Source organism: Stegostoma tigrinum, chromosome 30 (genome assembly GCF_030684315.1).
Source record: "Stegostoma tigrinum isolate sSteTig4 chromosome 30, sSteTig4.hap1, whole genome shotgun sequence".
NCBI lineage: Eukaryota > Metazoa > Chordata > Chondrichthyes > Orectolobiformes > Stegostomatidae > Stegostoma > Stegostoma tigrinum.
Window position 1 is genome coordinate 5,627,453 of NC_081383.1, and position 12,506 is coordinate 5,639,958.

At 43.9% G+C, this 12,506-nt stretch overlaps 1 protein-coding gene across 1 annotated transcript in view; it reads left to right on the forward strand.

The window, feature by feature from the left end:
* The window catches only part of ncanb (neurocan b), a 241,287-nt gene extending 231,668 nt beyond the window's left edge, over positions 1–9,619 (forward strand). The window contains exons 14-15 of the mRNA XM_059638556.1: positions 695–877; positions 8,875–9,619. Of these exons, the coding sequence (XP_059494539.1) occupies positions 695–877; positions 8,875–8,990 (299 nt within the window). The 3' untranslated portion in view covers positions 8,991–9,619. The remainder of the gene's footprint in view (positions 1–694; positions 878–8,874) is intronic.
* Positions 9,620–12,506: the final 2,887 nt, after the last annotated feature.

A 12,506-nucleotide genomic window follows, 5' to 3' on the forward strand; every position in this document is an offset into this window, starting at 1 on the left:
CTGCTTGGCCTGCTGTGTTCATCCAGCTTCACACTTTGTTATCTAAAAAGTCAGAAGATGGCTGCTTTTCTCATTGTAGTTCTCTGAGCATTCGAGGTCCACTCGCTTCATCTGAGTTTAATCAGTTAAAATTGACAGCTAATAGGTCCTGCTAAATCTTCATGGTCTAACCAATCAGCCCCTTCTTTACATGCTGTATAAATTGGTGTTCCCTGTCTAAGTTTGGTTTTCTTACATTTCTGCATCCTGATGAGTGCAAAACAAAAATATTTGACTTTGCATCTTTGTCTAGCAATATTTAAGTTCCATACCACCAAGAAATTCAATATTCGATGTGCAATAAATGTGGAAAGCAGATTCAATCATAAATTTCCAAAGAGAATTTTGGAAACCTATCAAAAGGAAAAACCTGCAACGCAAAAATGGAAGTGCGACTAAGAGAGACTAACCATATTGCTCTTTCAAACAGTTAGTACACACACAATGGGCCAAATGGCCTCTTTCAGTGCTGCAGGATACTATGATCCCACAATATTAGTGAATACGAGAAATGGTCATTGTGCTCTTATGGCTGAAATAGCACAGCAAATAAAAATAAATAGTCGGTTCATGAACTTGAGTTCTAATCACAAAATGAAAGTCCACAATTACTGGACGGCGATGTATTGGAATAAATCTGTTCCTTTTCTGTCAGTGCTCTGTGGTCCACCCCCTGTTTTGGAACACGCTGTGCCAATTGGCAGGAAGAAAGCTCGTTATGAGATCCACTCAGTGGTCAGGTACCAGTGTGATGAGGGCTTCATTCAACGTCACATCCCAACCATCAAGTGTCACAGCAACGGCAAGTGGGATAAGCTGAAAATCCTCTGCCTAAACCGTGAGTTTTACTGCACCCTTGTGGAAGTGCTGGTGTTGGACTGGGGTAGACAGAGTCAGAAATCACAAGCTTACAGACACGTGACTTCAAGAGACAGGTGGCATTGACAGGATGCAGAGCTGGGCTGAGAAGTGGCAGATGGAGTTTAACCCTGAAAAGTGTGAGGTGATTCATTTTGGAAGGACAAACTTGAAAGCAGAATACAGGGTTAACGGAAAATGTGAAGGAGTAGAGGGATCTTGGGGTCCATGTCCACAGTTCCCTGAAAGTTGCCACCCAGGTGGAGAGAGTTGTTAAGAAGGCATATGGTGTGTTAGCTTTTGTTAATAGAGAGATTAAATTCAAGAGCCGTGAAGTTATGCTCCAGCAATACAAAAGCCTGGTTCGGCCACAGCTGGAGTATTGTGTCCATTTCTGGCCGCCTCATTACAGGTAAGATGTGGAAGCATTTGGTAAAGGTCCAGAGGAAATTTGCTGGGATGTTGCCTGGAATGGAGGGAAGGTCTTACAAGAAAAGGTTGAGAGAACTAGGGCTTTTCTCTTTAGAACGACAAATGATGAGCAGTGACTTGGTAGAGGTGTATGAAATGATCAGTGGTATAGATAGAGTGGACAGCCAGAGACTTGCTCCTAGGGTGGAGGTAGTTATTGCGAGGGGGCATCGTTTTAAAATGAGTGGAGCTAGATATGGGGAGACGTCAGAGGTAGGTTCTTTACTCAGAGAGTGGCCGAGGTGTGGAATGCATTTCCGGAGAGGGTAGTAGAGTTGACCTCATTAGGGGCTTTTAAGCGGCTATTAGATAGGCACATGGATGATAGTATAAGGTAGGGGTGGAGGTTAGATAGACCTTAGGTTTAGAGTAAAACTTCGGCACAACATCGTGGGCTAAAGGGCCTGTACTGTGATGGACTGTTCTATGTTCTGAGTTCAAATAAACCTGTTGGACCAAAAAAAGGTGTTGTGTGACTTCTGACCTTTACTGGGGTAGACTTTGCTACGATGCTGCTCAGACGGTGTACTGCATTTGCAGGGAGGGGGGTGTAATTGGGGTCTGGGGGCTTCAGAAGACAACATATGCAAGGGACCACAAGAGGATGCAGTTGAGAGCTGGCTGCTTAGTGCCTTATCAGGAAACAAGAGGCAGATACCTGGTCTACAAGCTCTGCAGGAACTTTTCCTGATCTCCTGCATTAATGTAGGCGGAGGATCAGTGAGGTCCTGAGAGAAGTGCTGTCAATGGCCATTTTCAGATGTCTTTCTGACAGTCCGTGTGCCCCCAGAGGCAGTGGTGGATGATTGGGAGAACTGGCAAGAAGTCTCCAGGCCACTTAGAGTCATAGATCAATTGAGCTGTGCAGCACAGAAACAGACTCTTCGGTCCAACTCATCCACGCTGATCAGATATTCTAAATTAATTAGTCCCATCTGCCAGTATTTGGCCCATATCCCTCTAAACCCTTCCTGTTCATATACCCATCCAGATGCTGTAATTGTACCAGCCTCCATCACTTCCTTTGCCAGCTTATTCCATACGCACACTACCCTCTGCATGAAAAAATTGCCCCTTAGGTCTATTTTATATTTTTTTCCCTCTCACCTTAAGCCTGTGCCCTCTATTTTGGACTCCCCTGACCCCAAAGAAAAGATCTCGTCTATTCACCCTAGCCATGCCTCTCATGATATTATAAAGCCCCTCAGCCTCTAACGCTCCAGGGAAAATAGCCCCAGCCTATTCATCATCTCCCTATAGCTCAACCCTCTAAACCTCGGCAAGATCCTTGTAAATCTTTTCTGAGCCCTTTCAAGTTTCACAACATCTTTCCTGTAGCACGGAGACCAGAACTGCACGCAGTATTCCAAAAGTGGCCTGACCAATGTTCTGTACAGCTGTAACATGATATGCCAACTCCTACACTCAACGCGCTGACCAATAAAGGCAAGGATACCAAACGCCTTCTTCACCATCCTGTCATTTGTGGTAACTTTACACATTGTGGGAACATCACTGCAGGAATACATTTCAACCTCCTCACAAGCCACAGTTAAAGAAATAAATATATGCATATGTCACAGGGAGAGAGTATATTTCTATTTTTTAATCCAAAACAGGCATATGGTTTTTCAGATGTAAGCTTCTTTATCTCCTTCATTAACTTCCTTTTGCACATAAGCATGTCCGTCTCTCTCTTGTTTTCTCGTTGTCACTGACTCTCTTTGTGTGTCTCTGTATTCGTCACTTACTGCCTACCTCACTCTCTATACCTTTTCCTGTTTGTATCTTGCACCCTCTATATCTCTTGCTCTCTGTATCTTGCAGTGTCTGCATCTAGCATCCTCTGGATCTCTGACTGTCTCTGTCTTTTGCTCTCTGTGTCTTATAATTTCTGTATCTTGCAATCTCTGTATCATGCGCTCTCTTCCTATCTTGCTCTCTGTATCTTGTAATCACTGTATCCCGCACTCTATGAATCTTGTGCTATCTGTATCTCTCGCTTTCTATATCTATTGCTCTCTCTAACACTCTCTCTTTGTATCTCTTCCTGTCTGTACTTCTCTTGGAGGTGAAACTTGCAGAGAGTGATGTCATTCATTTGCTGCCCTTGTCCTTCTAGATCGTAGAAATCTAATAGATTTGAAAAGTGCTAATGAGGGAGACTTGCCAAGTTGCTGCAGTGCATCTTGTATATGGTACACGCTGCTGCTCGTCTGCATTGATTGTCGACAGAGTATGTGTTGAAAATGGTGGATAGAATACCAATCAAGCAGGCTTTTTTGTTGTCAATGGTATTGAGCTTCCTGAGTGTTGTTCGAGCTGCATTCATCCAGGCAAGTAGGCTGTATTCCACCATCCTCCTGGCTTGTGCCTTGTAGATGCTGGACAGGCTTTTGGGACACAAGATGCAAGTTACTCGCTGGAGAATTCCCAGCTTCTGACCTCGACGTGATCCAAGGAGAGTTGGAGATGAAGTTTGGCTCTTCTTACTGAGGGCCACAGAATTAAGCAATTTATTTCCCCACCCAGTCCTCGCTCAATAATCTACAAAGTCAATAAGACTCAGGCCTAATACCCTCGCATTTCAATGTGTTTTTGATTCTATCCAATTCTGTGCTATGTCCCACAGTGAAAATTAACCCCATCTACTATCTTGGATACATTAATAAACAGGCCTGAAGTCAGAGTTTCATACAGCTGTACAGCATGGAAACAGACCTTTGGCCCAACTCGTCCATGCCAACCAGATGTCCTAAATTAATCTTGTCCCATTTGCCAGCATTTGGCCCATGTCCCTCTAAACCCTTCTTATTCATATATCCATATTGTACCAGCTTACATGACTTCCTCTGGCAGCTCATTCCACACGCGAACCACCCTCAGGGTGAAAAAGTTGTCCCTTCGATCCTTTCTAAATCTTTAATCTCTCACCTTAAACCTATGCTGTCTAGTTTTGGACTCTCCCACGCCTGGGAAAATACCCTGGCTGTTCAGCATGTCCACGCCTCTCACGATTTTACAAACCTCTATGAGGTCACCCGTCAGCCTCCGATGCTCCAGGGAAAATGGCCCCAGTATATTCAGCCCCTCCCTATAACTCAAACCCTCCAACCCTCTTAACATCCAAGTCAATTTTTTGTGAACTCTTTCAAGTTTCACAACAAGCTTGCTCCAGCAGGGAGACCAGAATTGCACACAATATTCCAAAAGTGGCCGAACCAATGTCCTGTACAGCTACAACACGATCCCCTAGCTCCTACACTCAATACACTAAGCAATAAAGGCAAGCATGCTAAATGCTTTCTTCACTCTCTTGCCTACTTGGGACTCCACTTTCAAGGAACTATGAACCTGCACTCCAAAGTCTCTTTGTTCAGCAACACTCCCCAGGACCTTACCACTAAATGTACAAGTCCTGCCCTGATTTGCCTTTCCAAAATGTAGCACCTCACATTTATCTAAATTAAACTCCATCTGCCACTCTTTGGCCCATTGGCCCGTCTGATCAAGGTCCTGTATACTCTGAGGTAGCCTTTTTCCCTGTCCACTACACCTTCAATTCTGGCGCCGTCTGCAAACTTACTAAACAGACCTCCTGTGAAGTGAAGAGAAATAGGCATTCCAAGTGGAGATAAATATTTAATTGGGGATGCAGACATGTGGAATTGCAAGCCACTGCCTTATAAAGTTTTAAAGCTGCCGCATTTAGCATCTGTGGAAGAATATCCTGCTGAGAATCTCTGTCTTGACTTGAGCAGAAACAGGAATGTGAAACCCTAATTGCTTCCTGCCAATTCTATAATGAATGCGAAGCTGGCAGCAGGACCATTGCCACATTTTGCAGCTGCTTAGCGTTGAGTCACTCAATTCCCACTCATATAAGAAATCACACGGGGAGTCCCGATATCTCCTGCATTGTGTGTGGGTGACCACCATCAGGCTGTTAATGCTAGTCTGGCTCTGTCCTGATCAATATCAATTCCTCAGTCAATATTACCACAAACTGGTGATGTTCTCTATATAATATTGTTGTTAGTGGCAGCTTGTTGTGTGCAGATTGGCTGCTATGTTTCTTACTTCAGAATAGTGTTTTCAGCCTGAAAGTACTTCATTTGTTGTAAAGTGCTTTGGGTTGACCCTGAGAATAAATCTAGCCATGGGAAAAATTTAAGGGAGGTGATGGCCTCATGGTAATATCACTGGGCTGTTAATCTGAATACCCAGGTAATGTTCTGGGGACCGACAACAGGGAGTGGAATTTGAAATAAATAAATAAATCTCGAACTAAGAGTCAAATGATGACCATGAAACCACTGTCAACAGAAAAACCCATTTGGCTCACTGATGTCCTTTAGGGAAGGTAACTGCCATCCTTACCTAGCCTGACCTACATTTGACTCCAGATCCACAGCCATGTGATTGGCTCTTATCTGCTCTCTGGTCAGTTAGGGACGGGCAATAAACGCTGGCCTTGCCAATGACGCTGTCACCCCGTGAATGAATATGCCACAGTGTCCATATTCAGACATCATCATGTGGCTTAGGATTAACTTGCTTGGGGGTTTCTGCTTCCAACCTACAATGCCAGGTCCGGGCAGCCTCTCTTTATAAGTGCTCAAGGTACTTCACCTGTATTTCCTAACAATGTATATTCCACTTCAGTACCTACCCTGTCAAGCTCTACATTTCAATTAGATCAGTGATAATGAGAACTGCAGATGCTGGAGAATCCAAGATAACAAAGTGTGGAGCTGAATGAACACAGCAGGCCAAGCAGCATCTTAGGAGCACAAAAGCTGACGTTTTGGGCCTAGACCCTGGTGATCTCTGATGAAGGGTCTAGGCCCAAAACGTCAGCTTTCATGCTCCTGAGATTCTGCTTGGCCTGCTGTGTTCATCCAGCTCCACACTTTGTTATCTTATTTCAATTAGGTCACCTCTCAGGCTTGTAAACTCCAGATAATGTAGATTTCCTAGAGTGCATAAAGAGGCCATTTGGCCAATCAAATCTGCACTGCCCTCCAACGAGCAAACCCCTATGATATCCCCATAACCCATATTTCCCATGCTTAAGCCACCTAGCCTGCACATCCCTGTACACTATGGACAATTTAGCATGGCCAATCCACCTAACCTGCACATCCTTGAACTCTCGGTCATTCAATCCCTGCTCATTGGGTAGCCCACATCCCAAGAATTAAGTCAACTGAATTTCCATTGCAAGCCAAAGGTATGGGACTTGATACCATTCCTCTCACATTGTTCTCATCCTACTGTTTCCCTGCGCCATCTGACAGAGTGGGTGTGAGGCCTGGTATTGGGTATCTGCCAACACCTTGCCTTGAGTAACCGTAACAACCCATCGTGTACACAGATTGATAAATGCCCTGACTTCCCTGTGGTTAAAATGTTGAGAAGAATTCAATAGAGTAGGCATGGAGACATGGCTCCTCTGGTGCAGGTGAGTCAGGAGCAAAGGGGGATAATCTCAAATTCAGAGCGAATGCTGTTCAGGAAGGATCAACTTCTCACTGGTGATATAATTTAGACAGTGGAATTCTCTGCTCCGAAAGGCTGTGAACAACCAAATAACCATTGTAGCTTTCGAGACTGAGGTAGCCAGATTTTCTCTCAGTAAAGGAGTCAAGCAATATGGAGTTGAATTATAGGAGAGAGAGAGATGAAGGGTCTCTGATGAAGGGTCTAGGCCCGAAACGTCAGCTTTTGTGCTCCTGAGATGCTGCTTGGCCTGCTGTGTTCATCCAGCCTCACATTTTATTATCTTGGAGTTGAATTATAGACCAGTTCTGAGTGAATAGTATGGTAGGATGGGCTTAAGAGGTTGAATGGTTTTCTCTGGATCCCTGTTTCCTTGCTTACAGCTCCTTATCACGACTTTACATTGCACAGTGTGCCTTGCAGTCTGCATCCTAAAACCAAACCATCTGGATCTCTCACAGAGTAAAGGACATGAGATCACTTAAGAGTATTAGAACGAAGCACCGTATATGATTGTGAATTGTGTGATATATTTCGATGAATCATGCGCTCATTAGGGGGCTGTTGTGTCTGTGGTTTCTAAGTTGTACTACTCAGGAGAATGAGCCTTCAACAGTCTCAATGTTCAAGCTGAGACACTAGGGTCAGGTTTTCTAGGAGCTACTACCTGCCTTTGTATGCTTGGCATTATCATTCCCCATTCCAAACTCAGGCACCATGTGGTTTTTAGAAAGTTCCTTGAAGAAAGACTGAATTTTAAATCTGTGCGACTAAGATTTGGTTGAAACTTCCAACTGGTTGAATGTTTTGTCTTGCCATTGAGTCTGAAGATGTGGCATCACTGGCAAGGCCGGAATTTAACGCCCATCCCTAAGTGCCCAGATACAACTGAAAACCTGATTCAGAAATAGTCCGTTTGAGACTGAGATGAAGCAGAATTTCTTCATTCAGGGGGCGTTGAATCTTTGGCATTCTCTACCCAATGAGGGGGCAAGCTCAATCATTGAATACATTCAAGACACACCAATAGATTTCCAGATGTTAAAGGTATCAAGGGAATGCAAAGATGGTAAATGTTTGGAGCTCCCTTCCACAGGTGGTAGAGGATGATAGATCAGTTGTTAATTTTAAACCTAAGGTAAATACATTTTTGTGAAGTAGAGGTATTAAGGATTATTGGGCCAAAGGCAGATGATCTTATTGAATGGGCTTGAAGAACTGAATGGCCTATCCTTGTTCCTCTTTAACTCTATACGGGAATAGTGCGAGAAAATGATATTGAGGTAGAATGATCTAGCAGATTAGACTCGAGGGGCTAAGTAGCCTACTACAGCTCCCGTATGGCTAATCCTAATGCTCAGTCACTTCAGAGAACAGTTTATAGTCAACCACATTGCATGTGAAACTGACGGCACATATAGATGCAGGTGGGATAAGATGAGCAGGCTTCCTCTCTGTGTAGGAACATTGTGAACCGATTAGTTTTTTACAGCAATGCGAAGGCCTCCGGAATCAATTTTACTAATACCAGCTTTATTCTCATGTACAACAGTTCAACATCAATACATGACTCATGGATATCTTCGTGAGAGGATCGAATGGATACTTAGTTGCAATGATGGGTGAACCCAGTAGGAAGTTGGGAAACAGAATTATGATGAGAAAGGTAAAGGGATGGTGGAAGGGCGGCCTATTTATACACACATTTTATTAGGTTACAGAATCAATAATAAAAGTGTTTTTATTGAGCCAGAAGAAGCCGCAACATTTTTTTTAGCAAATTAATTCAACTCCTTGAAATGGAAAGGCAACCAGGAATGTGAGGAAAAGCACAGACAAATGGGGTTAGAGGAGAGCTCAGATGGGGAATAGAAACCCAGAACGTGAGAAAACAAAAGCAGGAAATGATAAGGAGAGATGTGAAAATTCATGGAAAATAACTCCGCTCTTCGGTCCATTTCTAATTTCATTTTTCTGTGTCACCCCTTTCCCTTTGCTCTCCAGCTGCCTCTGGCAACCGCAGATCACGAAGGCATCAGCATAAATCCAGCAGAAAAGACAAGCGAAAGCACAAAAGGAACCTGGACTTTCAACAACTGTATATGAAGCCCTTCTACTGAGCAGACCAGGCACTGAGCGAGAGTTACGAGGTGGGGGGGCACAGGATTGCGAGTTCACAATACTGAAATCTTACAAAATGTTTCATTTCAAACACCACCCCTTCAGGGGAAGGAAGGGGCTTTTTTTTAGTTTCAGAGAATTCTGTCACGTATTTTTCTAAAAAAATTTATTGCGGGGCTTAAAGAAAAACGTTGTTGACCAACAGTCAATGGTTGGTGAAATGAGAACAGTGGTTAGGATCACTGAAGAAACAGCAAATATTTAATCTCAGTTGTAAACAAAAGACTATCCCGTAATCCTTTACTATTGGAAAAGGCACAATGGTATTTTCTGTTACCTGATTACTAGATTACAAATGAGGCTGGTTTAGACACTAGATTGATTATGGGCCCAGTAGACACTTCCCCATATAACTGCACTGTGCCATGCTAGTAACAAACCCATTAATGTATTTGCCATACCCTTTCTGAACTCGTTAAATTCCATTAATTGAAAACAGGTTAACACTTTCATTAAATAACAGACAGAGAAATTTTGTGGGAATTCTTTACTGGGTTTCCTTACTGGCTATTGCCTGCACCCTTCGACTGCAGCTCCAATTAAAGCCAATTTCTGAGGGAAATGTTAGTGGTTTCGTTTTCCAATTGTTGTTGGGGGGGGGGGGGGGCGGGGTTAATTGCCCATGACAAGGATTAATCACAGCGGAACCTTGTCCTGCATGGAGAACATCCAAACACCCACTTCTCCAATAGAATTCAATGGAATAGTTAGTGGTATCAGGTCCTCCTGAGCCCAGGAGATGCTAGTTCAGCAAGGATCGGTGGCTAAAACTAGAATCCTCCTGATTTTGTGTGGGCCAATCATACATTTATCCATCAAGCCATTGAAAGAAAGTGATTGCTCGTGATGGGAAATAAGATTGGACTCTAGTCAGAGAGAATGTGATGTTAATATGGTCCTGAAAGATGGGCAGATGTTCCCCTGTGAGACATTGAGCTTAGCATTTATTCTTCTTTCAGCCTCATGGCTTCACCTTCACGTTACGGCCACAGGTAAAGGTACATTTTTGTTTCTGAGATTTGGAATGTGAGTTCGGCATTGCTTTCTGCAAAGGGTCTGAGGTTTTCTCAGACACGGAAACTGTAGAGTCAAAGAGAAGCACAAGAGATGCCCTTGCCCCACTGCTGCATTTTGCAAATCCAATTTAACTAGTTTTACTCCCCAGCTCTTTGCAAAATATTCTTGCAGACCCTTTCCCACTTTTCACTGATCTGAGATAACCAACCGTAGAGCTGGATGAACACAGCAGGTCAAGCAGCATCAGAGGAACAGGAAAGCTGATGTTTTGGGCCTAGACCCAGAAGGGTCAAGGCCTGAAATGTTGGCTTTCCTGCTCCTCCGATGCTGCTTGACCTGCTGTGTTCATCCAGCTCTACGCCTTGTTATCTCAGATCCCCTAGCATCTGCAGTTCCTACTGTCTCTCACTGATCTGACTTCCTTTTGAAAGTTACGATCAAATCTGTCTCTTACTACCCTTTCACAATGTCAGGTCATGGTCAACCTAATCGCATGACTAATCATGTTGATCTAGTTTGACTGTAGCTTGTGCAGGTCAGTAAATAGCCACCTCCCCCATCCCCCTCCGGCAGAGCTGAGTGTTCTGAATGTGAGGTTACCAACTCTGCTCCTCGATGTTCCAGGATGTTAAGTCAGTGACCGCCTGCCTCCCAGTGTTCCATCTCAACCTCCTCCCACTGGTCCCCACTGAGAAAATAATAATCACCCAACCAGATAACTCTTGATCGCCAGTCTAGACAATTTCTGTCTCGAGATGCAGCTGACAAATAGGGGTCTTGTGTTGCACAAGTAGTGTCTCTACCTCTGAGTCAGGAGACCTGTGTTTAAATCTTTACCTGTCACAGAAGGTTGTCGTAACATGACTGAACAGTTTGATTGGAATGACTATGGGAATGCCCTGGTGTGCTTTTGGGGGATCTGGTAAGGCAACCAGTGGCAGTCCTAACCCTGGGCCATGAGTTCCAGGTTCAAGTCCCACCTGCTCCAGAGGTGTGTCATAGCCCATCTGAACAGGTTAATTAACAGGTTAATATACTTACAACCAACAAACCAAAAATGCTCCGATGAAAATCACACCGTTTTTTTAAGTTGCGATGCTTTGCTCTTGCCAGTTGTTGTTGTATCCACATGACCACTCTTGCAGGCTGGCAGTTCTTGAGCTTGGATGGCAGGTCGTATGGGTCTTGTCCCAGGCCCCTACATTCACAGGCTAAAGCCTAGATCTTCATACCTGCGGACAGAATCCAAGTTCACCATTACTTACTCAACTACTCATTAACTTACTAGTTAATGGCTGGTTCATGGCCAGTCCTCGTAGCCACTTTGGCCGCTTTCACTCTGTCAGATTCCTGTAAAGCTGACAGAGATTTCAACACAGTGGAGCCGCTGTTCCATGTTTATTTATGCTCCTTCCCCGCGAACTCTGCGTCTGCCACTGGCCCAGATCTCGCTCAGGGGTACAGTTTTGTGGCATAAGGTTTTCTAACCTGGATTTCTTCCCTCTGCCCCATTCCCAAAACTTTCCTCTGATTAAGAATGATCTATTTATTAGTCTAGGAGCATAGGGCATCATCTCAGAATAAGACGTCACCCATTTGAGACAGAGATGAGGAGGAATTCCTTCTTGCAGAGGGGAATGAATCTTTACCATTGGGAGTTTTGGAGGCCCGGTCATTATGTTTATGGTAGAGAGAGACAAATGTTAAATCATTAAGGGAATCAAAGGTTATGGGAAAATGTAGGAAAATGTCTTTGAGGATTATCAGATTAGAACATAAAACATAGAACAATACAGTACAGAACAGGCCCTTCGGCCCTCGATGTTGCACCAACCTATGAACTAATCTAAGCCCCTCCCCCTACACTATCCCATCATTCTTCATATGCTTATCCAAGGACTATTTAAATGCCCCTAATGTGGCTGAGTTAACTACATTGGCAGGCAGGGTGTTCCATGCCCTTACCACTCTCTGAGTAAGGAAACTGCCTCTGACATCTGTCTTAAATCTATCACCCCTCAATTTGTGGCTATGCCCCCTCATACAAGCTGAAGTCATTATCCTCGGAAAAAGACTCTCACTGTCCACCCTATCTAATCCTCATTAGCCATGATCTTACTGAATAGTGGAGGAGATTTATGGGAACTGGGTGCAGGATGAGACTGTTCGGCCCTTCGAGGCTGCTCTGCTATTCAGTATGATCATGGCTAATCGTCTGTCTCAATACCATGTTCCTCAATGCCTTTAAAATCTAAAAACTTACCTTCATTGAATAGATTTAGTGACTTAGTCTCCTGTGTTTGAGAATTCCACAGGTTCATGAATCTCTGAATGAAGAAAAATTTCCTCATCTCAGTCCTACATGCTTCACCCTATAGAATGAGACTGTGTCCTCTAGTTGTAGTAGAGGTCCAACCAGTGGAATCATCCTCCCTCAT